At 39.8% G+C, this 27,669-nt stretch overlaps 1 protein-coding gene across 1 annotated transcript; it reads right to left on the bottom strand.

Annotated features, from left to right (window-relative positions):
- kcnk10a (potassium channel, subfamily K, member 10a) lies at positions 1-27,669 on the bottom strand. Its single transcript, XM_026291449.1, has 7 exons — positions 27,201-27,669; positions 24,718-25,100; positions 8,050-8,167; positions 6,495-6,655; positions 4,613-4,805; positions 3,020-3,162; positions 1-2,673 (listed from the first exon to the last, which is right to left on the bottom strand). The coding sequence occupies exons 1-7, from the start codon at positions 27,253-27,255 to the stop codon at positions 2,017-2,019; spliced, it is 1,710 nt and encodes a 569-aa protein (XP_026147234.1). The 5' UTR covers positions 27,256-27,669; the 3' UTR covers positions 1-2,016.

Below are 27,669 nucleotides of genomic sequence, written 5' to 3' on the forward strand. Positions count from 1 at the left end.
CAACTGTGTTTATTTCCAAAAGGCACTCACTACATTGAATGTAATGGTTGCACAAGATACTGCAGATACTGCGAACAGGAATTTACTTGCATGTGCAGCCCGAAGTAGAGCTCAAAACATGGACATTTCAAAGTCTCAAGAAGCATGTTTGTGGTACAATCAATACCATAGCATGATAACATATTAGCACAATAGCATGCTTTAGGGATCCATGTGTTTAATAGTTTTGAATGCTTTAAAATGCTTTACATTTTCATAGTTTTTTTTTTCCTTATCAGAAATATTCAGTCCGTTGCTGCATTCGCTCTAGACTATTGCAAACATGAAAAGAGTAATTAACATTAGCTCAACAACAAGCATTTTGCTGCAGCTGTAAGTGTATGTATGTGTGCGTTTGCGAGTTGGTGGGAATGAGGTACTGATACATGTGTCTGCCTCAGGGAGTTTTCATAAATACAGTCAGCAAGACAACAATCACATCAGACAAAGCTGTATTTGGTTTCAACACAAACACACACACACACAAATACGTCAGACGCTCCCAGGCGATTAGCACAATATTGTTTAGTGGTGTCTCAAAAGTCTATTCCAGAAACATTCTGGAAAAGAAGATATGAAAATCATAAACTGAACACAGAAACTTGTAAAAAGTGCAAGGTTTTTTGGCAAAAAAAAAAAAATAGATTAACATTTCCATGTCAATCCTAAATGGAACTGCATCCTATACTCTCATAAAGCTATTACATAAGTATGCCATATTTCTTTCATTCACATACAGAATGTCTAGTAGACTTCAAATGAGTCAAGATTTTACCCTGATCATTCACAAATCAACGTAACATTGTGAATATGCTATTATTTTGTGTAATCAGCACCATCAGTCAATTAAATAAAGGTGCAATAAGCGATTTCTGATTTCTGAAACTCTTGATATTTGAAATGACCAAAAACACAGGCCTCTACCCAAAAGGATCACATACTATCTTGTTAACTTGGCCATGCTATGCAACAGGCACCTCCCCCATCATGAGTGGACACACCCCTTACTGGTGATAGGCTACAAGATATTTTTTAAATTAGATTCAACTTCTCCGAAATCGCTTACTTGACTGGCTTAAACGGACAGTTCACCCAAAAATGGCATCAACATGTGTCGTTTTGTATCTTACTGACTTCAGATAAATAGACAAAACCCATTTTTTGGGTAAACTGTCCATTTAAATGAAATAAATGGATATGTTCAGTTGTTTGTGATTAAACTCTACTAGATATTCTAGCTTAAATGACATCTACCATGACTTTCTACCTTATGGCTTCTCTTTTGTCCCATTGTCCTAAAATTTCAAACTATGAAAACAGTACTTTGAAGCAACAGTTTTAGATATTTCATGAGAGCACAGAAAATTGTATGTCAGACATACCGTACAATTTGACAGTTACACTAGGACTACAAGCCCTGAGATTTCATAGGTTAACTTCATGAATCTGGATCACATATTGATGCGAATGACTTGTTTTACAAGACAGTTGAGCTCCGTGCATATATGACGTGTCACCAATTTAACATGGGTTCTTCATATTCAAAGAATTTTATAATCGTTGATCATAGGGGATTCAAGTCTCAATGTAGGTTTCTTCATTTCGAATGGGTGGGGGTTCTTGACAGACATTGTTTTTAAGCAGTTATGCTTCTTAACAAATGTACTTGACAAGTACAGTCTGGCAGACATAACACTGAAAGTGAAGCAGTGAAACAAACAGCCATTGTAGCTTGCTACGAATTTTGTCCAGGACGTTGGGAGAGATTCTTTCAAACTTATACAAGCATTTTTTAGCGGTCTGAAGAAAAGAACTAGCTGTCTTCCAGTGCTACTGTCGCCATATTTCTGTTATCAAGTTATCAGGACACAGTGAACAGTTAAATGAACAGCAGAAATTGAGATTCTCACATCCCAGCTCAGGGTAAGGGCTAAACAAGGCACTTTAGGCATATGTTATTTTCTTACACGGTTCCTTCTAGGGCTCCATCTGCAAATGGAACTCTTTTTCTTCAAGTTTTGTCTCGTTTTCTTCCTCTTTGGTCTGTGGCGGTAGAGGCATGAATCCGTTTTGTCTATTAGGGCTCTCCACAAAGAGAGGTAAGTCGGTCAGACTGGTGTTGACCTCTTTCTCAAGCTCGTCGTCCTCGGCCTCTTTCTTCTCCTCATCCATTGTAGGAGTATTACAGGAGAAGGAATCTAAGGCTTTCCGACCGTCGTCTGGGATGTTTTTCCTCAACTCTTTGTTCCTGTTCCGTTTGGCTAGTTTTGTGACTGAACCAAGGCGATTGAAAAGGTTATCTTCAGAGTACGCCTGGCTGGGGTCGCTCCGCCGATGCTCATTCTGCTCAACTCGTAGACGCAGGTTGTTGAGCTTTGTGTCGATGCTCTCCTGGGAGGATGTTTTGTAATTGGTGGTGTCCAGGCTGTTGAAGGCAGCTCGACGTTCAGGGGACAGCATGTCTAGGGAATGGGCCCGCTGGTCGAAACCTAGCTGCCTGCGCTCCATGCTGCGAATGGTGGCGGCCCTTTGCAGTTTGTCGTGAACTTCCACGCTGAGTCGGCGCCTGGTCTCACGGAGCTCTGCACGGACATTGGCCTTCCATTCGGCGGCGTGAGCCTTAATTTCACCCACCTTCAACAAGATGACAATGGTGAATAAACCTGTAAGCTTAAAAACGTGCCAAATTCTTAAAATGTGTTCTTTGCATTGATTTTGGTTTCATGCGATTTTGAAAAACTGTTGTATAACCATTAATTAAGTAAAATTACTATTTGTTTTAACACGTGTATGTACACATCTTAATGATTATTTTCGAAAAATAGAAAAAATATATATTTATTAAGGTAAACAGTATATATATAAATATATTAAGTAAATTAATCAAATAGTGTCATGTCATTGACCATTACATCATATTTGGAAGTATAAACATTTAGATGGAATAACCAATGTAATGCAATGCAAACATCAGTCTCACCTCCATTTTCGTCTTCTTAGAAAGCACCCTGAGCCAGTCTCCAATCATGCTCAGAACTGCAGCAAAGTAAGCCAGTCCAACCAGGATCCAGAACCACACCAGTGGTCTGTACCATTTACGGTACTCTATTCTTCTGTTGCCTCCTGGAAGAGATGTATAAATGACACTTTCATTTCAGAGGTTGGGAGCATTTGATTGTCTTTTAAATCTACAACCACACGCTTTTTGAAGCATTCATCAAAACCTCCTGCCAAAGACATGTAAGCTATTTCCTGAGAACAGCAATCAGACTAGCTCAGTTTTTCTTGACAATTCATGGTGTCTGCAAGTATTTCAAAAGAAATACAATAAATAGCTTTTATATGGACTTTATTTTTATCAAGTACTAAATTGAAACAAAGTCTATAAAGGAATCCATTCAGCTGCGCAGGTAAAGTTATTTGCCTCTGAGATTTGCCTACCAAAGCAAATCAAAAGGCACTGAAACTGTTCCCTGAAAGGGATCCACAGAGATTAAATGTAAAATGATCAAATCATACATGGTTGTTTGTTGTGGTTTTTTAATATTTATTATTATTATTATTATTATTATTATTATTATTATTATTATTATTATTATTATTATTATTATTATTATTTTACTTCTGTCTCATTTGCAAATTCCCCAAATGGTCTGCATAGATTTGGTTTCACACTTGTCTCTGACCTAAACTTTTAATCTTAAAATATTAAACACCTTCAAAAATGTTTGATGGATGGATAGATGGATCGAATGAATGAAGGAAGGAAAAAAAGGATGGATGGGTGGATGGATGGATGGAAGAAAGGAAGGATATATGGAAGGAAGGACGAAAGGATGGATGGATGGATGAAAAGAAGGAAGGAAGGATGGATGGATGGATGGAAGAAAGGAAGGAAGGATAGATGGAAGGAAGGAAAAAAGGAAGGATGGATGGATGGATGGATGGATGGATGGATGGAAGAAAGGAAGGATATATGGAAGGATGGACGAAAGGATGGATGGATGGATGGATGGATGGATGGATGGATGAACAGAAGGAGAGAAGGATGGATGGATGAATGGATGAACAGAAGGTAGGACGAAAGAATGGATGGATGGATGGATGGATGGATGAACAGAAGGAGGGAAGGATGGATGGATGGATGGATGGAAGAAAGGAAGGAAGGATAGATGGAAGGAAGGAATGATGGAAGGAAGGATATGGAGTATGGAGTATGGAGTATGGAGGGAAGGAAGGAAGGAAGGAAGGAAGGAAGAAAAATCTAAAATAAATGTTTATTTCATGAAAATGATTTCCTCTTTAAAATCTATGAATATCTTGTTTAAAATTGAGTTTGCTTAGTTACCAAAGAGACAATACCATTATTGAACGCATGGGATGAAATGTTAAAAGTAAACAAAATATTGAAACAGGCATTAGTATAACAGGAATTCAACATTTTATTCATACATTTATTTATACATTAATTTAATTTAATTTAATTTAATATATAAATACATAAAAAAATCACAGAAGTGCTTTCCCGCCTTAATTCTAAATTCAAAAATCTAAAACTAAATTCTGTCTGTACCTGCAACATAATCTCCGATCCCAACAGTTGTCAGTGTGATGACCACGAAATAAATCGCCTCCAGCCCGGTCCATCCTTCAATGTGCTTGAAGATGATGGCTGGTATGGTGACGAAGAGAATGCAGCCGGCCAAGATGAAGAGCAATGTAGAGGCCACTCGAATCTTGGTCTGGCTTATTTGATTGTGTTTGCGCTGGTGGGGGTGAAAGAGACAAAAACCAATATCAACATGAAAGATCGTACAAGAGCCATTCTTAGTCACGCAAAACAGCACGACTTCATTGCCACCAGCGGCTACATGTGGCATGAGAAGACATTTCGTGACTTTGTGAAGGTGGCATGTGTTCATTAGGTCTCTGATGGGCCTAATGATGATCTGAATGAGATTGATTAGCCCTAATGAGGTGTGATCTCAGCCCGTACTGCAGATGCCACTGCCACAGCATGCTGGAGCCTCAGTTCTGTGTTTATTTACTAGGCGTTTACCTCTGCTGTGCAGGATCTGACTAACCTACCACAAACAAGAGCTGCGATCTTCATGACTAATGCCACCCAGGACGTCAGGAAAAGAAGTGACCTTGCATAGTCTAATATGATAAACCTAACACTTGAAATTCTAATTGCCATGGTAAACATTTTTATAGGAACATTTAGCATTAAAATACATTGTTGGTTTGGTTTGTTTGGAATCGGCATAGCAGTGTTTTTCAGGTGCATACATTACCGTTCAAATGTTTTCGGTAGGTAAGATTTTTTAAAGAATATTTTAATGCTAACAAAATTGCATTCATTTGATCAAAAAACACAGCAATGAGATAGTATTCCTGTTATTCCAATTTTTAATGCATCCTTACTGAATAACTTTTAAAAAAAAATAATAATAATAATCTAGCCCTAAGCAAGACTGCATGACTTGTGGTACTGCATGCAGTGTCACCCAAACATCACCCCATGCTCATTAGAAATATGTGTTTGTGGAGACATTTCTGCAAAAGTTTCTGCAAATGTTTCTGCAAATGTTTCTGCGACGTTTCTACTTCAAATGTCTGGGGAGTATTGCTAAAAGGCTAACGCTCTGTCGTGTTTTCATGACGTTTTTGATGATGCAACCATGCTATTTTAACTAACTTAAACACTGATTTTAACTCTTCACTTCACAAGTGCATCGCTGATATCGCTAATGCTGCCGAGCAAACCTATTGCATTAGAATACGTGAAGCTGTATACGTAATGCTAACATTCAAAAGTGTTCGTTTTCAAAGCTTGCAGCATGTTAAAAAGTCATAATATTCTGCAAGAACCTGTGCGAAAATTGGACTCTGGACCGATAAATCATACTTTGTTTAAAAAGGAATAAAAGTTGTCTGAGTTTTACTGCCTACAGTGTTCATTTCAACTAGAATCTGCAGTGAATTCTCCATATAGGTAAATGTTTTTGAGTTTTGTAGAAATGTACATAAAGGAACATGCTACCAATGAGCCTGGATGAAACATATTTGTACTCTTAGGGTACATTTATTGACAACAATGTACTAAAAATTATTTTTTTATCTTATTGTATTGATTTTTTTTTTTTTAAACACCACACACATGTGCATCCTACGCATATGCACAGTATCGCCATTTTTACATATTCGCATTTGTTTACACAAAGTCTGTAATGGGATTGTTTTTTTAAGATTTGTGTTTTCAAGCCGCTCAAACAGTTGTTGTCATGTAAATGAGTGGCCAGAATACTTAAAAACATGTTTCATTTTAAGTTGAAAACAGCCTTAACAAGCGTACTTTCCCACAGAGCCCATTAAACAGATCGTACTGTACATCTATCCATCACAGCTGTGTTTTCAATAACCCTAGTTTCAATAACCCACGGTCCACTTACCCTGAACATTTTCTCCACTTTAGCAATGCTCTTCACAAAAATAGTCCCTAGTTGATCACCAACACCAGCCAGAAGAAAGCCAAAGAGTGGGATGCCAAAAATTGCATAAAGGATGCAGAAAATCTTTCCTCCCTCTGTGCTTGGAGAGATGTTGCCGTAACCTTATAAGAGAGCAATGGTATAAATTAAGATTCAACTGAAAGGCAAATTTACCACTATACTGTATATTCAAAATGACAAATGAAAGAATGTCATATGATATAATGGTAAGGGAATGTTATTGGATAATTACATGGAAATTTATTTCAACGTCAATTCAGAGTAGACAAAATCAAATGAAAAAATCATAAATGTGTTCAAATTTTGCTATGTAAAAATTCATACTACAATCAGTCTGTTAATTCCAATGCAGCCTAGTCAGAAATACTCTGTAGGTTTAAAGGGAATTGTAGGATATTACCTACTATGGTCCCCACGGATCCAAAATGTGTCTACTGAGAGCATGTTCGAAGGTTTGCCAACTGAAGTGTAAAAACTAATCTTGTTTAAACCTTTGTCCATTGCCTGCTGTATGGCTGAGCCAATGAGAAATGACATTGAGAGTACTGTCAGCATTTAGATACTGAATTGTATTGCACAACAGCTTCTTTAAGTAATTAATCACAGGCCCTGGCAGGTAACACAGCGGGTAGCTTATGGACTTCAAATTAATTACATCAAACTTCCAGTGGAATGTGCCATATAACTGCAAGTAGTGAATTAATGCCTTGTATTTTCACCACAGAGTGAAAAATAAATAAAAAGGCTTTTTTCCTTGCAGTTTAAAAGTTATATCTCAAAATTCTGACTTTTTATCCTTCAATTCTGAGCATAAACTAAAAATAAAAAATTATCTAAATATAATATTAATATATTAATATATATATATATATATATATATATATATATATATATATATATATATATATATATATATATATATATATATATATATATATGAATTTCAAGATATAGAACTTTCAATTTAAGTATTTTTGTGTTTTAATGTTTGTGTGTTTCAACGTGCAAGAAGTCAAAATTGTCAAATCGAAATGTGCAATTGTGAGAAAAAAAGTCAGAATAGTGTTTTGTGTTTCTGCCAAGGAACCACAGATAATAATAATAATAATAATAATTGCAACTTCAAGTTAATATCTTGCAATTGTGAGTTCACATTTCAACTTTTCTTTTCCATTTATGGCTTTGATTATTTGATTTATTTCCTTACTGGGACTATAAAATGTGTCTAAAAATCAATGAATCGCCACATAAGCATCAGTAGTTTCATTCGGATTGACAGTTGAAGCAAGCACATTTTCACACATTGAATATGAATGGTGCTTAAGGAGAAAATGATTGATTGGTAGTGTTAGGGGTCAGGCATATTGACTGCAACTAACATTATAAATGTATGACACAAGCAAATCCCTTGTATTTGGCTTGAGCTATACATATTAATGTGGGGTGGAGAGGTCTAGAAATGTATTTATAATATCCAGAGATGTATAGGTGCTACCTATTGTGGTTATCACAGTTCCAGCGAAGAAAAAGGAGCTCCCCAAGTCCCAGTGACTGGAGTTGTATGATGTGTCTCCGATAGGACTGACACCAGCATTCACTGCATCTACAGAGTGCTGGGAAAAGATAAGACCGGAGTAAAGTTCATTGTATGAGAAGCACATATTCCATTTGATTAATAGTCCATTCCAGTGACGGATCATTTAATGTGGGAATGAAAATCTAAACTGATATCAGGCCAAAATAAACAAATAATTTCAACATCGAATTGGACTGAAAATCTAAAAGCCATACTGACAGTGAATGCAATTTGAAATGAAGTATTACTTAAAAGGCAGAAAAAAAGTATTTGGTGTACTGTAATTTTTAAACCACTGTGTATCACATAAATAATAAATCCATATATATATATATATATATATATATATATATATATATATATATATATATATATATATATATATATAAACATATATTAGCCCTGCAAAACGATTAATCACCTCTGAAATAGAAACATGTTTTGTTTACATAATATGAGTGTATTGTATATTTCTATATATAAAGACACACATACAGCATATATTTTGAAAATATTTATGTGCATGTATATATTTATGTTCATTTAAACTATATCATCATATGTTCATTTAAACTATATCATCTATAAATATATTTATTATATAAGCGGAACATATATTTCTTGAATATAGCGATGCATGTGTGTGTCAGACTCTGTTCCTGTCTTGTGTTGTGTTTCCCACGTGCTCCATGTTTATTATTATGTATTATTATTACAGTATGTCCTTATTTGGTCCTTGCTGTTTCCTAGTCCCATTATTTTCCCTGATTAGTTCTCTATTAGTTCCAGCTGTGTTTGATTTGTTATCTAGTTTAGCCCTGTGTTTCCTTGTCTCCAGTATTTGGTGTTGAACGTCTTCATGTCTCTTAGTGTTTGTATCCCTGCAGTTCTGTCATGTGCACCTTGAGAAACTGTGACAGAACACCAAACTGAAACAGTATAGTAAGTGGTGCCCCTTCTGCATGTTTTGTTTCCTCATTTTTTGAAAATGTTTTTGTTTTCCCTTGTTTTCTTCCTGCGGCATGGAAATAGCTGCTAGCTTCTCCGCCCTAGCCTGCAGAGATCTCCCCTTTGTGGAGTATGTGTGGGAGTTCTGTGGGTTCCCCTGCGAAAATAGCACTGGACAATGCCATGCTAAACTCTCTTTTTTGGATCGGAGCCAATTGCTTTCGCCCCATTTACCTGACTGAGCTGGAGAAAAGAGATCTTCCTGTGTCTGGAGAGCATCCATTCCCGATACAGAACCAGCCCGCAGTCAAGCCCACTGACCACACAATTCACTTGTAACCCTGACCCTTATCCTTTCCTGAAAGCGCTCCCCCAGAACTCGCTTAAGTGTCGGCTCCAGCTCCAGAGCTCGTGCCGTTGTCGGCTCCAGCCCCTGAGCTCAGTCCAGTGTTGGCTCCAGTCCCAGAACTCACTCCGGTGTCGGCTTCAGCCCAAAAGTTTGTTCCAATATCAGCTCTATCCCCTGGCCAGAGAGATGGTTCTAGTTCTAGACCAGCATCAAGATAGGACTGCAGTTTTCAATTCCTGGCCAGTGAGGACTGCTATTCCTGAGTTTAGCTCATGGAGGGCTGCTGTTCCTGAGTTTAGCCCAAGAAGTGCCCCCATTCCTGTTTCTAGGTCCAGAGAGGATCAAGGTCCCTATGTCAAGCCCACATAGGGCCTTGAAACCTTGAAACCTTGTAATTTCCCCAGGTATTCTTTATTTTTTGGTGGGGGTCAAAGGGTTCCAGCTGTAGAAGCTGGGGCGGCGGCCTCAGAGCCTGCTCCACAATGGTCTCCTGAACTGCCTGCTCCACCTTGGCTCTCGTGTCTGTTCTGAGGGTATCCAGAGCACCCATTTCACCTCCCAGTTGGATGCTGTGAGGCACGAGGACATGCCTTCTGGGAGGGAGGGAGTAATGTCAGAGTCTGTTCCTGTCTTGTGATGTGTTTTCCTTACACATGTGTTCCATGTGTATTATAATGTTCTTATTAGGTCCTTTCTGTTTTCTGTACCCATTATGTTCCCTGATTAGTTTTCCATTAGTTTCAGCTGTGTTTGATTAATTATCTAGTTTACTCTTTGTACTTAAGTCATGTGTTTCATTGTCTCCAGTGTCCCGTCTTCATGTCTGTCAGTGTTTGTATTCCTACAGTTTTGGTTTTATTAAAGTCTTTCCAAGTGAAATGTCCAATGAGTTACACAAAAGTTGTTCAATCTTACATCAAAAAAATATTCATGATCAAGTTATGATGTTGTACGCAAGGTGTGATTTGTGAACATTTTCCTGTTCCCTATCACTTATCCCATATACAGTATATCGACTATATCACAGATCACAGAAATAAATACAGATAATTTTTGACAGCTGTTATAAAACCATTTTTTACAATAAATATTCTGAAATGACCCAGCTTCGCTATTTGACAACAGTTTATAATAATAGTTGGTTTTGCCCGTGTGTTTCTGGATGCGGTCGATATATCTCTCCTCGCGCTGGCCACGATTTCGGCTCACCATGACCCTGTTGAAGGTAAGTCTCTTGGGAGGCACGATCTGATCATCAGGTTCCTGAGAGGAGCAAGGAGGCTCAATCTGTCTCGCCCTCAGCAAGTCCCCTCTTGGGACCTCGCAGTGGTTCTATCAGCACTGCAGAGGGCTCCCTTTGAACCCTTGCTCTCACTGGCGGCTTTGGCGTCTGTGAAGAGGGTCGGGGGGTCCAGGCATTTTCAGTTGATGAAGTGTGCCTGGAATTCGGGCCGGCTAACTCTCATGTTATCTTGAGACCCAGGCCTGGGTACGTGCCTTGAGACCTCAAGACCTGCCATGCCCCCTAGGGGTGGGAGATCACTCAACTAGGTGTGTAGCTTCCTCCTGGACACTGGCGCATCGCTCCTCACTAACAGACATCTGTAGAGCTGCGGGCTGGGCGACACCTAACACATTCGCGAGATCTTATAATCTCTGTGTAGAGCCCGTGTTCTCCTGGGTACTCGCCCCTTCGGGCCAGTAAGGACCTGCTTGTGTCAATCTGCTTGCTGTGCCATTTCACTCCACGGACTGGATGCGTGCGCTATTGCCCTAAGGTGAGTTCCTCAGTTCAGAACCCTGGGTTCCTCCAGCACTGTTGATGTCAGGCACTTGCGTACATGCCCCTTTGTTCAGCCCTGTGTGGGACTAGGTGCCTCCATGTGTTGTGGTTCCCCTTTACGGGCAATCCAACGTGTGTATGTCCACAGTTAGTCTCTTCGCAGCATGTGTCTTTCCCTTGGCAAACCCCTTGCCAGCTCGGTCATTGAAACTTCCACCCTGCGGGCTTGGTACCACAGAGTTAATGCATATCACCACCTTTGGTTGATACCTGCCTTTTGTAAGTCCTCCTTTGAGCAGGCAGCCTGCTAGCATACATCCAACAGGATAATGCTATCCAGTGCATTCTGCGTAAGCTATAGGCCTCGTGACCGACTGAAAGGGAACATCTCGGTTACGTATATAACCCTCGTTCCCTGAAATAGGGAACGGAGACGTTACGTCCACTTGCCACATCGCTGTTCCGCTGAACAGTCGGGTCACTGGCTCGGCTCTTCAGTGAAGACTTGAATGCGAGTTGCTCACGCTGCTCCTTATATACCCGCTCTGTGGGGCGGAGCTCGCGATGCAAATTCCGCAGACCAAGGTACTCAGCTTACTATTGGCTCATTCTGTAACCACTCAAAGGGGATTTGGCTCTTTTGCGAGATTCCATTTGTCAGTCTCTTTCTGATGTAACGTCTCGAGGGTTACATACGTAACCGAGACGTTCTGAATCATGCTCTATGTGTTGTTAGGTGATAACAATGTTGTTCAAAGACTGGTTTGTTTGTGTGTGTGTGTGTGTGTGAGGGAGAGAGCTTGTTTATGTGGTTAACGAGGACACAAATTTGTATAATGACATAGGTATGACACAGGTATTACAATGAAGAGGTGGTTTATGAGGACATTTTTAGTGTCCCTGTAATTCAAAACGCTTATAAATCATACAGAATTAGTTATTTTGAAAATCCAAACATGCACAAAGTTTCCTGTGAGGGTTAGGTTTAGGTGTAGGGTTGGGGTAGGGCAATAGAAAATACAGTTTGTACAGATTAAAACCCCATTACACCTATGGAGAGTCCCCATAAACCACATATGTGACCCGTCACGGAAACCAGTAACACAAGTCGGCAGCACAACTTTCGAGCAAAATGAGAAAGAAGCTGTTTTTTTTTTTTCAAAATTGGTGATTTTCGTTTTTTTGCAGAATCTGTTAGTTGATATCACAAAGAAGCCTCTCCGTGTTTGAGATAGCAGTATTGGTATATTTAAAAGCGTACATTTTGAGGTTGAAATCAGGTTGTTTGTCGGAGATTCTAGCACGCAGTAGGGGCGTTTCATTGTCTGTCTGTATTTCCATACTGGATAAGCCGGCTTTTGTTTCTTTTGTTATTGTCCCCGCCCTCCGAGGGAAGCGTGGCTACTTAGTATGCAGTGCTCTAGCCGGCTGTAGCTGATATCAAAATTCAATGAAGATGGACGCCGCAAAGATGAACGCAGACGAGCTAAACAGTGGCCGTTACACCAAAAATGTTTCGAAGTACTTCTTCGACAAGCCGGATGCTTATAAACAAGCACTCACTGATTCTGAAGACGATCTGAGCGACGATGAAAGCGGCATAATAAGACTGTAATATCCCTAATCTAACTGAGCGAAGATGATGACGAGGAAGAATGTATTGGACTGGCGTCAGACGAGTTGGACCGTAAGATATCAGACGCTATATTGTTTCTTATGGGGTGAGTTTCCATAAACATCAAAGTTTGTTGTTTTGTGTTCATTCTAAGAACACACGTTATCTCATGTTTAGTCCATGTTTAGACCTTCCCATATCTACCTATTGTTATTAGCTAGCTCATCGGTTATCACAGAATCCTGTTAAAAAAGTCCTACGGCTACACAATGAAATTAATTCACCAAGTTTTATGTAGAAAACCAGCAAATAACAAATATAATTAGCATCAATATGTACTTTTTGTTTACATAAACTTTAAAATAATAACATTAAAAATGATGGCCACATTTGAAAGATTAAAGATTTTTTATTAAAAGATAAAACTCACATATTTCGGTCTCTAAATCATTTTTATAAAAGTCAAAAAAGATAAATTACTGACATTTACAATGCACTTTCTCCTTTATTATTAATAGTATGCGGTCCGATTTTTCCCGTTGTGTCTGTCGTTGCTATGCAGGGGGTATGGCTTATCTAAATGAGATGTAAATGAGCCCTAGTGTCACTCGCAGCAGTGAGAACCGCAAATCTTCAGAGGCTATTTCCTGCTTTTTGAGCTTTTTTGAGAGCCTACCTTCAAATGGCCACAACTTCTCCAAATATTATCAGATTTCCATGTGATACACATCGTTGGAAAGCTTGGAGACTACACTTTCAGAATCTGTGAATAACTCAAAATGCCCCAGAACCGACTTGTGTCCCTACTTTCCATGATTGGTCACATATACCAACAGCAACGCATTTTATCGACGACCGTTTCGTGAACCTAGGAGAGGAGGTTATTCTGACTTTGCTATGATAATCTGGTTTTGTTATTAGTTTAAGTATTTGCTATTGATTGTTCAAATGCAGAGTTTTGTGCACCGTGTGTGTGTGTGTTGTTGTTTACTGCAGTGCTCATTTCAGCTTGAAACTGTATGTGTATGCACCTTTTCAGAGTTTTTCAAAAATGTACACAGAGCCTTTCCCAATAAGACTATGTATCAAGCAGTACATGAAACATCCAGCTATATATTATAAAGCATGATGACTCATGATGCCTCACACATTCTAGTCATTCCAAATAGAACAAACAATAAATAGATCCTCTTTTCTTAGGCAAACTGTAGTTTTTGAGCTACAGTTTGTCATGTTCAAGGCACCAAGGTGGTGATACAAATAAGCTGTCTGGCTTTAATGAGCCTTAGATGATCAGATGTATCATTAATAGAGAGGAACAGAGAGGGCGGATCAGAAACAGGTCACTCAGCCCAACAGGATGCCTCGAGAGCAGATGGAAGTACTATACTGAGATCGACAGGAAGCGGCTCAGGTGTGAGAAAAGAGTGTGTGGGCAGCTGAAGGGCAGGTACACTGCAGAGTCTTGTCAGTCTAGACTGGATGCGTAATACGAAGTTTTAAAGCCAAGTGTAGCAATGAAAGCAGAACCTCGTGCAAGAAAAAAGAAAGCAAGTTTATTGAATTTGCAAGAAAACAACTACTATTAAGAACAAAATAAATTCTAGAATTTATGTAAAGCAGATATCTCATGAATACCAGATATCTTATTACAATCTTTGAAGTTTTGTGCATAATGAAACTGAAATAGCCATATTTACATTCTCTTTACTGTCCCTTGGGTCATATAATGTGATGTTCTCCACTGTTTAGCGCAAATGGTTTTACCTCAACACAGACTGCTGGAAAGCACAAATTTGCATTCAATATGTCTGCAGCTCATCTTCAATTTCTTTTCTGAACTGATCTAAACTGCATTTTACTCCATCTGCTTGCCTGGGTGACTTGTATATGCATCTGTGTCCCCTACTGGGAGACATTATACCTCTTTTAAGGTGGTGAGAAGATGATTCCGAAGAAATATAAATGTGTCTTTACAGCAGACAGCAGGTGCTCAGATGACAGCATCTGAAAGCTTTCAATCCCATCATGAGAAATGTCACTATGGCAGAGGTAAGCCATATAGAAGCTGTAAATACTGAGTTTCATGAGGGATTCCTAGCTATAAGATCCTGCTTCAAACAAAGAGAGATTGATCAGGAAACCCAATCTCCACTAATCAACACTGCACTTTGTTATGATTCTAAATTAAATTCATGCTGAAACATGGCTTTTAAAAAACACATACTGTAGCTGCTCAACTGATTTATGCTAACTTTTCATATACAATACCAACATTTTCTATTTTTTATTTTTATTTATTTATTTATTGGGTGGGGGGTGAAATATGACTTGGACTTCTCATCTTGAAATTCACAAATGGTATAATATAACCAAAACATACAGTACTACAAAATATAATATTGTTAAAGCTTGGCAAACCCTTAAAAACAGTGGTATTATATATCAGGACATTTAAGCTTACTTGACTCTCCAATTCTCACTACTGAAATGAAAAATATAAATTATCATTCTCAAGTAATAGTTATGTAGCTTTTAATTACAAAGTACATTATTTATTTAAATAATTTCAGAACCCTATATTTATAATTTATTGTTTATCTCTAGTATATTTATTTAGCCAGTGTTAGAGGCATGTTAAGTAGGATATATAATAGCATATGCGAAATGTAATGAAATATTTGTTTTCCATTTCCTGGCAGGTAGAGTGATGTACGGTAACTGGAGGTGAAGAATCTGAGCAAATATCAAAGCAGTTCCTCGAGCTGTAGACAGTAATGCTTGAACATTTCCTGGCAATTTTAGCTGAAAAAAAAACACCTTTTGATAGTCAATGTGCAAGCATTAGTGCACACGCTCTGTCTGGTCTGCAGCTCAAAGAAGTGCTTTGGCATTTCTTCAAATTCTTCACCTCCAGTTACATCACTGCCAGACTGCAGTACATATGCACAGCTCACAGCCTGAGCAGAGCGAAAGCAACAGCTTACATGCAGCTAATCCACCCGCCACTAGGCTGAATCATCGGTGCTTTGCAATATTTCTAATCAGTAAAACCACAAGTTACGTTTCCCGCAGATTCGTTTTCCATTTTCTTTGTTCCACAATTCCCAGCTCAAACAACATTCAACAGCAGAAGCTGACAGGAAGCAGCTGTCATATCTGCCTCTCTCAGTCTCTACTGGAGTTGGTGAGGCTGAGCTATTTTGAAATGGTGCTTTGTTACAAAGCTCTCAAATGCAGCTGGTTCTAGATTAAATTAGGGTTTCAGGTTATTGATTCAGTTATGGTTTTTTAACCTCCCAGCCTCAGCATTGCGATGGGCGAGCTCCACATTTTTCCCCTGCCCATACTCCTGATGGAGCCCCATTAGCGCAGAGGGAATCAAGATCCTCCAGCAGATGCTTTTAAGACTTGATTGTTCTTTATCTGCGGGGCTGGATGATTATCACCGCTCATCTATCAAGGAAGCTTCTGGTTCTTTAACTTGGCTTCATCTCTCAAGGACATCTTGAGCAACCGAAAATCACAGTAACAAACACTAGAACTGCTCAACAATATTGACTGCTCAACACAATTAGGTTAAAGGGATCATATGATGCGATTTCAATTTTTCCTTTCTCTATGGAGTGTTACAAGCTCTTGGTGCATAAAGAAGATCTGTAAAGCTGCAATGACTAAAAGGATGTAATTAACTAAGGATGTAATTAAATGTCTTTACATTTATTTTGAAAGATAAAGCTCGCGATTATGGAAAGGAGCGTTACATTTCTGACAGTGATTGGCCAATCACAATGCACTGGGTCATTTGGCCAATCAGAGCAGACTGTATTTCTCAGAAGGAGGGACTTTGTTGAAAACAATGTGTTTGAGAGACGAGTCATAGAAGACCTAAAATAATGTACAATATTTTAAATAAGAATGTTTTTGTTTGTTTGTTTGTTTGTTTTACATTAAAGCATGTCAAATTATTCTGTTACACCAAATACACAAAATAATGATCTTAAAAAAAGCATCATATGACCCCTTTAAGAATGTGTACTTCAACAAACGGTCTTCCACTGTTGGTGTTGTGACCTGCTGAGTGAATAATGAAAATGGAAGCTTTAGCCTAAGTTCTGCCAGGAAGACTCAATCACTTCGTCACTAATTACCTTCATCATTATCCAATCACGTCTTTATACTCCTGTATAAAAGATCGTACTTACACATGTTTGAGTTCGCAGATGCCAACGCGACAACAACCGCAGATTCCGACGCGATTGTACTTGCTCAAGCTGTTGTGTTTATTCATCTACTTGCTGTAATTAAGTTCGTGCCCCGCAAACTATCTAGAGTTCGACGTTCCTCTAAGATGCACACGGGATCGTTGGCTTAGCTCTGTGTCGCGGTGATTATCTGCAGTCGTTTGTGTTGGATGATTTACAAGCTTTTCTCGGCAGAGGATGTGAACATTGGCGGAGTTCCGTGTGCTTCCAGGCCAGGGTTGCCAGGTTCTCAAAACCACCAGTTACTACTTTAAAAAAAAAAAAAAAAGCCCAATCGCGTTCAAAAGGGATTTATGGTAGAATTCACATTCTAGGGGCTATATATAACACTATTGGGGTCACCTCAAACCCAGGACAGAAAAGGCAACCCACACAAAAAAAAAAAAAAAAAAAAAAAAAAAAAAAAAAAAAAAAAAAAAATACGTTCTTGGCAACGCTGGTGCTTTCCGAGATGTCGCGTCAGTGCTGCTTGGGTCTCAACACCTGAAAAGACTTTGGTCTCAATCAACAAATATTCATCTGTACGCTCACGTGAACCTGCAGCAATGAAGTTTCTCCGGACCAGCAGACAGAATTAAGGCTGCCAGTCTCTTCGGCATCTCGCCTCCATCACTTCACAAGTCTACAGCATTATAAGTATCATTTTGTTCTATGCACTTGCGGCGCCTGGGCATTAATTTATTCTCTGCAAGGATTTATACTTGCACGTTCAAATAAAACACTGGGCGTTTCGTGCTTGTTTATTGACTTGCACAGCATAATTAAGATGTTGATCATAGTGCATGCAATTTTCTGAATTTCTTCGTAATGAGGCACTTTAAGGCTCATCATAAACGCTACAATCTTTATACTGATAAAGATTTTTCGCATTTCTTAAAAAAAAAAAAAAAAAAAAAAAAAAAAAACCTCTGTCTAGCACACTTGAGATTCGCTGTTTTAATCCTATGCTTTAATATTTTGCTTATTCAGTCTTTCATTAGCGTTATTCCTGAAAGTTCATACTCTAATGGGATTCTATGGTTGCAGATGCAGGGAACCGCTGCTCTCACCTCATCTTTACATGGCTTACTCTTGGGCTAGTGAATCATGAACACCGGATCTACCAAGCTGATGCGTATATGGACCCTTCTTTTGAGTCGTAGGTAAGATTCGGCTCTATGCTCCGTCAGCTGGCATATAACTCCACGTGACACGAGTTGCTGCTGACCTTATTTCAGAGTAGTGACAGATCTCCAGTTTAAACCGAATATTAATTAGCAGGCATGGTTTGTTTGCACTCCTGGTCTCCGTCTCAAGGTGCGGTCACACTAGACTTTAAACATGCAAAATTATTTCGAACGCCACTGCGAATATGGGCGGGAACAAGATAAAACAGTCTCCCCTCAATTATCACAAGATGGATTATTATGTGCGCTAGCACTGTGTCTTTTGCAACGGCGTCAAAAGCGTTTTATTATATTGTAACGTTACTCTGTATCTCTCTATAAATATATACACCCTAAGGGGAGGAGGGGGAGAAGAAAGAGAGAGAGAGAAAAAAAAAAAAAAAAAAAAAATATATATATATATATATATATATATATATATATATATATATATATATATATATATATATATATATAAAACGTTGTCATTTCAATGTATCACCTGTTCCCGTCGACACTACAAACCATGCAGCTTTTCTTTTATAAATCTTTTAATGTATTATAAACTAGGACCCTGTGCAACAGCTAAAGTATATAGCGCTTCCTTTTTGAATTTTTGTACAGAGGCCATGCAGCAATGTATCGCTCTTCTACTGGTCCACATCCTCACGTTATGCAAATTCCCTGGTCAGAGTTCACCAAACTTGAACTTTGGAACGCAGCGAAATGCAAAATTTTTCGCATAAGCTTGCGTTTCCGGTCCGACGCATTCGCATGCGTATGAATGGAAGTCAATGGAGAGAAAAGTGCAGTGTGACCGCCCATCACTCATAACTAACTAACGCCTGGAGGGGCGCGTTAAGTAGGTTCTGCTCATGCTGTCAAACTGACCTCATCAGAAAAATTATTCGTTACAGGGTGGAAATATTCAGAATTTGATAAGATTAAGACAAACAACGTTTAATTGTTTACATCAAGATTAGCAATGTGTGCTAGTAAGTCAATTCGACTTATGCGTATTTTAAACTTAACCTCTGATACCTCAACTTAATATTATAAAAAAAAAAATAAAAAAAAAAAAAAAATTGGGGAGTGAGAGTTAAGGGGTTAAGCTACAATCAAGGCTTGTTTATATTCGCGCATCTACTGGTGTTGGTTCATCACTCTTACTCGGCTGTTGCGCCTTTCACCTTACACTTTTAAACTTTCAGACAGCTGTGCCCTCAGCCAACCCGGATTCTTCAGTCTGCCCTCCGTTAGCAGACATAATACTAAACGAAGTGCTACGTCAGCTGGAAATCACATTTCTAAGGCGTCGCTCCCTCTACAATCAAGCCTACACGTTTGCATGGTCCGCTTCTAATGTTTTTCCTTCCAATTTTTGTGTTCCTATTCTAATTTCGACCGTTGCTCCTTTCTTGTCAAAAAAAAAAAAAAATCGCAATCTTAATTTCTCTATTCGCAGACTCCTTGCCAGCATCTAATCCACGCTAAATTTTATAATCAAATTTTCAAGCCTTTTGGTTATTCAGTTCTATTACTACTTGAGGGGTTAGCTAAATCTTCCAACAAATTAAAGACAAATGTCTGCCTATTACCCTGCCCATATTGCAAAATGAATTACTTCCATCTGCTACGGCCTTCCTTCAAAGTACCTCAATATTCTTCTGGAGGCAGTGTTTATCTGCTTTCTACAGGTTATGCTTCCAGGGGAATTCACTTCAAACCAATCAATTTGATCCTGCTCGCGGCATTTCCTTCAGATCTATGATTTTGACCAAAAATTCTTCACACTCTCCTCAAGCACTCAAAAACCGATGTGCAAGGTTCTGGTGTCACCTTAACAATTCTAAAATCAATAATCCTGTCCCTTCTCTGCATGGTGAAATTTCTTAAAAATCCGACCTAGAATTTCTAAAACGCACCAGCTCTATTTTTCCTAACGGAGCCCCCTTTCCAAGGCTGTTTAGAACTCACTTAACCACTGTTCTCAAAGCTGCAGTCTATCTACTGGCCATTCATTCAGAATTGGGGCAGCTACTTCAGCAGCTGAATGAGGGATCTCTACATCAGCTGTTAAGATCATGGGCAGATGGTCTTCCTAAGCATTTGAATCATACATCAGACCTGATTCAAAACCATTATTGAAGCTCAGCAAGCTCTCCTGTAACTAATCAGGTAAATTCATGCAATTACTGGTGGTGGTGTTACTATATCTGTATGGTCTTTCAAGGCCTGTCTGTGTCTGCCTATCGTGACTATTTCTGTACGGTCTATTGAGACCTGTCCGTGTCCGGCTATCATGGCTATTTTTCTGTATGGTCTATCAAGGCCTGTCCCATGTCTGCCTATTGTGGCTATCTGTGTCTGGCCTATCGTGGCTATTTCTGTACGGTCTATCGAGACCTGTCCGTGTCCGGCTATCATGGCTATTTTTCTGTACGGTCTATCAAGGCCTGTCCCATGTCTGCCTATTGTGGCTATCTGTGTCTGGCCTATCGTGGCTATTTCTGTACGGTCTATCGAGGCCTATCTGTGTCTGGCTATAATGGCTATTTCTGTACGGCCTATCGAGGCCTGTCCGTGTCTGCCTATCGTGGCTGTCTGTGTCTGGCCTATCGTGGCTATTTCTGTACGGCCTATCAAGGCCTGTCTGTGTCCGGCCATCATGGCTATTTTTCTGTATGGTCTATTGAGGCCTGTCCTGTGTCTGCCTATTGTGGCTATTTCTGTACGGCCTATTGAGGCCTGTCTGCGTCTGCCATTGTGGCTGTCTGCGTCTGGCCTATCGTGGCTATTTATGTACGGCCTATCGAGGTCTGTCTGCGTCTGCCTATCGTGGCTAATCATGGTCTATCGAGGCCTGTCTTGCGTCTGCCTATCGTGGCTGTCTGCGTCTGGCCTATTGTGGCTATTTATGTACGGTCTATCGAGGCCTGTCTGTGTTGGCTATCATGGCTATTTCTGTACGGTCTATCGAGGCCTGTCCGTGTCTGCCTATCGTGGCTGTCTGCGTCTGGCCTATTGTGGCTATTTCCGTTGGTCTATCAAGGCCTGTCCGTGTCTGGCTATCATGGCTATTTTTCTGTATGGTCTATCAAGGCCTATCTGTGTCTGGCCATCATGGCTATTTCTGTACGGTCTATCAAGGCCTGTCTGCGTCTGCCTATTGTGGCTGTCTGTGTCTGGCCTATCGTGGCTATTTATGTATGGTCTATCGAGGCCTGTCTGTGTCTGGCTATCATGGCTATTTTTCTGTACGGTCTATCGAGGCTGTCTGTGTTCTGCCTATCATGGCTATTCTGTATGGTCTATCGAGGCCTGTCTGCGTCTGCCTATCGTGGCTGTCTGCGTCTGGCCTATCGTGGCTATTTCTGTTGGTCTATTGAGGCCTGTCTGTGTCTGCCTATCGTGGCTGTCTGCGTGAGGCCTATCGTGGCTATTTATGTTGGTCTATCGGGGCCTGTCTGTGTCTGCCTATCGTGGCTGTCTGCGTCTGGCCTATCAGGCTATTTATGTTCGGCCAATTGGGGCCTGTCCGCGTTTGCCTATCGTGGCTGTCTGCGTCTGGCCTATCGTGGCTATTTATGTTCGGCCTATCGAGGCCTGTCTGTGTCTGCCTATCGTGGCTATTTCTGTTGGTCTATCGAGGCCTGTCTGTGTCTGCCTATCGTGGCTATTTCTGTTGGTCTATCGAGGCCTGTCTGTGTCTGCCTATCGTGGCTATTTCTGTTGGTCTATCGAGGCCTGTCTGTGTCTGCCTATCGTGGCTATTTCTGTTGGTCTATCGAGGCCTGTCTGTGTCTGCCTATCGTGGCTATTTCTGTTGGTCTATCGAGGCCTGTCTGTGCCTGCCTATCGTGGCTGTTTCTGTTGGTCTATCGAGGCCTGTCTGTGTCTGCCTATCGTGGCTGTTTCTGTTGGTCTATCGAGGCCTGTCTTTGTCTGCCTATCGTGGCTGTCTGTGTCCTGCCTACCGTTGCTGTCCGTGTCTGGCCTATTTCTGTAAAACTTAAGAAGTTTAATCTAACGTCATTATACTGGTCATGCTAACTCTCTTTCTATTTCTTCCAGGAACCTTAGGATTCACAACTGGTGGGTATACTTCATCTACTTTATTTTGGGGGGAAGGCTGGCCCCGTCTGGAGGTCTCATAATCCACCTAATTTTGGGGGTCTGCTGCGCCCCTGCCTTCGTTTTCAGGCAGGAAATGCAGATTCGCTACCCTCGGATTACGAACCATGGACGGGGCCTTCCGCCAAAGAAATTTATAATTGTGCTCGCTGAGCTGTCAATAAATGTATGCTTCGTACATTCCTCTATCTCCCGAGTCTTTCTGGTAGAAATGGAAGCTTTAGCCTAAGTTCTGCCAGGAAGACTCAATCACTTCGTCACTAATTACCTTCATCATTATCCAATCACGTCTTTATACTCCTGTATAAAAGATCGTACTTACACATGTTTGAGTTCGCAGATGCCAACGCGACAACAACCTCCACCCTCCCCACCACCACCAGGATGGTCCTGTCCTTACCTTCCAGGGGGGGTCTGCTGCGCCCCTGCCTTCGTTTTCAGGCAGGAAATGCAGATTCGCTACCCTCGGATTACGAACCATGGACGGGGCCTTCCGCCAAAGAAATTTATAATTGTGCTCGCTGAGCTGTCAATAAATGTATGCTTCGTACATTCCTCTATCTCCCGAGTCTTTCTGGTAGAACTGGCAGAATAGTCAGACATTGACAGAGCATTGCAGATGCTTGAACCATATGAATGATTTTCTGGAAGATGAGAATCTGTCAGTGTCTAATTTGATCTGCATTGTATAAAAAAAAAATATCTGGACTTAATGGATCCAGAAAATCAGATAATGTGATTGTGACAGGGATTTTTCATTAGTTTTTTTTGTTTTGTTTTGTTTTTGTGTGTGTGTGTGTGTGTATATCTCAAATGCTAACTTGCTAAAATGAGCAATAAAAGTCAATATTGCAACATAATCTTGCCTCTAATCTATCTATATATATATAATGTGCCTATACATACAATTCACAACAGCTTCCAGCTGAAATTAATATTTGTGGCAGTTTTTATATTCCTTTCACAGAAATTTTGATTATGAAAAGCACTTTTCTTTAAACTAATTCATTTTTACATCTGCATGAAATAATCAGCTCCATATGGCTTTTCTGACATAGTAAACTTGCTCGATAGCCCACCTGGTACAGCATTGCACTTGCTATTATGAGACAAAAGAGCTTAAAGACTGATAGGAGCAAATTTGGTTCAGCAAATGCCGTTTTATATCATGTTTGCTTTTGCAGGGTTTAGTGTAGGTGACAGGTTTTTCTCAAATGGAATAGAATGTAAACCTTTTAATGCATTAACTGCCATGATACATACAACTTTTCGACCATTTCACATACAATTTTCCTGGAAGAACATATCCTTTAGAACAGCCTTTGCTTAGTGAGCATTTATATGATGCCTTACAATGCTGCCTTAGTAGGCAGCTCACTTGCTATTGGAACAGAACCAGAGTCAATATCTGGAAGGTCTCTACACTTGGGTGCCACTTTCCCTGTTTTATGAGGAGCTGTGAGCACTGGACCCTGAAACCCCCAGAACTAGTGAAAAAGAGGGTGACGCAGTGCAAGACAAATAAACTGCATCTGTCAAGATTGAGCAGAGCCTGACCCTTGTAAACCAGGCTATAAACAGATAACATGGATATTTTTTTACCTTTCTTAAAATAAAAACTGATTTAAACATAGGTCTGCATGGAGTGTATGAGAAAGTAAACATGAAATTTATACAAAGAAATTTTAAATTTACAGAAACAACATGACTTGTGCATAAATTGAAAGGTCTTGAATTTGAACGACTCTGTAATAAAAATTGATTTATGTCTATCAGCAAAACCTTGAATCCTTGATGCGAGAACTTATTCGTAAGTCTACAGTAAATTAACTCTGCAGGAATGAAAAGTCATTTTTGTCACCGCATTAGACATCACATAACAGACCTGACAAAAATGTATTAGTCAGGTTTCAAAGATTGAAAGGTTGCAGAGTTTGCAGTGTTTCCTCCATAAATCTCTGCTATTTTATTGCTGAGGACATTTCTGAAAGTCGTGTTAGAGTAGCCTCTGTAATTGGGAACTATTAAAGACCAGAATGGACTTTGCACATCGCTTCAACACTGCAAAACAGATTGATTACTGCCATCATGGCCACTATCAATCAAATACTTCAACTCTACACCAAACGGCTTGCTGTCATAAGTCTGCTACGACAGTCTGCTTCGATATCTTTACATTTATTTTCGTCACTTGCTCCATTTAGAAATGTCCAACCGCTGTGCCCTGGTCTATTGCATGAGTGAAGCTCGCATGTCAGACAGATCGATGAAGCTATATTGTTACACAAGATCTGAGATCCCACAAGGGACACTAGCCGAGCTCTACTACAGATGAGCAACAGTTTTACCTTGATGAGCTCTTCCAACTCATCTCGCGTCACGCAGCTATGTTTCTCCAGGAAGGCTGCTTTCTTCAAAGTGATTGTGTCTTTTTGGTTGCTCTCAAAGGGTTGCTCCAGGGCTCTGAACACCAGACCGCCGGCGACCAGGTACGCTACCACCACCACAAACACGGCTAGGACAGTCTTCCACTTCATAACTGTGAGGAGGGCTGAGCCGTCTGCCACTGCTTCGATGCTGGCCACCATACTAGCGGGCCGGGAGACAGAAAGGCGAGGTAAAGAACAACCCATGGGGTTCTGCATGGTGGCCACACTGGCCTGCACCAAACTGGATTGCAACATCCCTGGTTGGACCTTCTTCGGCGGCACCAGGTTGGTCTGCACTGGCACTGTTAAAAAAAGAGACAATATGTTTATGCCATGTATGTGATCATTTATAACACCGGATTTGGTTCAGGATTTTATATCAAACATTAGGTCAAACTTGTACAAATCAAAACAAAAATGTTTGTAAAATCTTAAATTGCATGAAAAAAAGATTAATGTTAATGTAGTCTATGTCGTATTTTTTACCTTGCGTAGTTTCGTTCATAGTTTTCGAGGACGAGAGCATGACACGCAACCTCTTCATGATGGAATCTTACTTGCTTGGCTTCTAGCAACTGACAGATGAATTTGCGACAATACCGTAAAGTTTGAACTCACAGCCCTGACGTCTAAAAGACGTGCATTTTCTCCTCTTTTAATAGCTGATAAACCTATGAGACTTGCTACACTATATAATGATTTGCATTTTATTATTTTTGCATTTTATTTTTCCCTGCTGTCCACTATCCTATCAACACAGATGAGCGATACATTTCTGTATTGCAAACCACTGATATATGTTTTCATTTAGCTTATTTGAAGCAAATATCTAAGTAATTTGCTTTTCGAGTTTAGTGTTTGCTCATGTGTTCATTTTGCTTTCTTTCAAAACATGATAATTTCACATTAATGTAAACACTCCAGGTGGCAAAGGGTGGTGTTTCAGATGTAATAGTCCCAAAGCTTCTGATGATTGCTGCATATTCACACATACACACACATATACACACATGTCTGCACACACACTTCTCTTGGCTTTCTGAAAACCCATTACAGTAGGGAGCAGCAGTATAAGGGTGGAGCAACGATAAGCTACACTGTTTCAGACCGACTGGCTTTGTTCGTAAACACATAAAAGCATAAGAACGTTACTAAACATTATGGATATTCTACAAAAATAATTTTGTGGTGGTGGTACTGTAAATAAATAAAAAAATCACCCCTATAATCAATAAACCAAGGAACGAATTAATCACATAAAAGCACATACTTGTATAAAGACTGTGCCTCAAATAATTTCCCCTCAACTTTCTTCAGGCAATCCCTTTGCCTTCAGTATGATGTACTATAGCACAACTGTTTATGTGGACACTATGGCCGCAGCATGACCGCAATAATTACTGTGACAATTCAACCTATTGTTTACAAGCCATCTTGACCCTACCTTAAGATTATATATATCCATTTTTTTTCATTTAAATTTAAGAGCAAATAATTAGATGAGCATTAAGTCTTATTCAATAGAATTTATATTAAAGTATAGTTCGACAACAGTGACTTAAACTGTAGTTGCATTATATAAAGGAACTGTTGCGGGCAAAGATATTCTAAAATAAAAAGTAATAATAATAATAATACCCTGTTACCAAACTTTAATAAATAAATAAATCGCAAAACTAAGTCGAAATTTTCTGGAAGGTCAAAAAAAGTATGTTTATTATTTCGTAAGACATTATCTGCAACGCATTTAAATATATAAACCAGTATCGTGAATTTGTGTGATTTTCCTGTACATAGATTAGGTAATGCGCGTCACCCACGCTTCATTATGCATCTCTCGTGTTTCTGTATAGTACTCGCAGAACTGTAGGCGCGATATGATGCACCTTTGTTGAAGATTTCTAGAAAATGTAGGCTTTAATTGCTCATATAGACGTCTTCATGACTTATTCCTCTCCTACCCTGCTAAACTATTGCAGCAAACATCGACCATGCAGGTCTCTCGGTCACGTCGTGATTGTGATTTGTGAGGAACACCTCTTAAGCATCAACGGATGTTGTGATTGAAACGCGTGGTTGTGAATCTTAATGAAGGTGAACACTGAAAAACTGAGACAGACAGAATGTGATCCTTTATTAAAATTAGAGACGTTAAACCTTTGTACCACTTACTGATCACAGTCAACTACCTCACCCACTGGTACCCCATCATCATTTTGCGCATCTTGGTTAAAGTGCTTTTGATTGAATTAGTTGGGTTCTTAAATAACTCTATATGACAACTGACTGCCAGAGCGCATGTATGCTTCATTATGCTCATAATAACTTATGTCAAAGATACAGTACGAGAAATAACGCATGTATGCCACTGGAAATGCATTTTGAAAACGAAATGTACCTACCTGGTGAAGGGTTCCAGTTCCCTGGTTTCCTTGGGTTTTCCGTTGGAAATTTCATTTTGGATTGCAGTTTAATTCATGAAATGGTCGAAAAGCGATAAAGTTATCAAGAGATATGGTGTGACTGATGAATCATGCAGCGAATTTCTTTGAAGAGATTGTTTTTAAACGAGACAGGGAGGTAAACGGGCGCAAGCATGAGATCATCTTCATCTTCAGGCGTGTGGAGCGATTGATGTGCTGCTACACTGGCGTGGAATTTGCTTCTGTCTCTTCGTGGTACTTAAGAGTTCCAAATCACTCCGCCTTTTGCCAATTGCACCATTTTCCAAGCGTCAGAGACCTTTTGTGTGTGTAGTAAACAGTGAAGGTGCAGCAGAAGTCCACGCGCTGTTGGGGGCATCGTCTGAGCGCTTCGCGAATGGACCATCCAGAACGCTTTTCTAAACAGCCGCAGTATATGGCAAGCGGT

This window comes from Carassius auratus, chromosome 20, assembly GCF_003368295.1.
Source record: "Carassius auratus strain Wakin chromosome 20, ASM336829v1, whole genome shotgun sequence".
NCBI lineage: Eukaryota > Metazoa > Chordata > Actinopteri > Cypriniformes > Cyprinidae > Carassius > Carassius auratus.

Excerpts from the sequence above, each read along its gene's own strand:
- kcnk10a (XM_026291449.1), bottom strand. The coding sequence starts at position 27,255 with ATGAAATTTCCAACGGAAAACCCAAGGAAACCAGGGAACTGGAACCCT. Across the intron at positions 8,168-24,717 it reads AGTTGGAAGAGCTCATCAAG|CACTCTGTAGATGCAGTGAA; the intron begins GTAAAACTGTTG and ends ATCTTTTCCCAG. Across the intron at positions 3,163-4,612 it reads GATCGGAGATTATGTTGCAG|GAGGCAACAGAAGAATAGAG; the intron begins GTACAGACAGAA and ends CATCTCTTCCAG.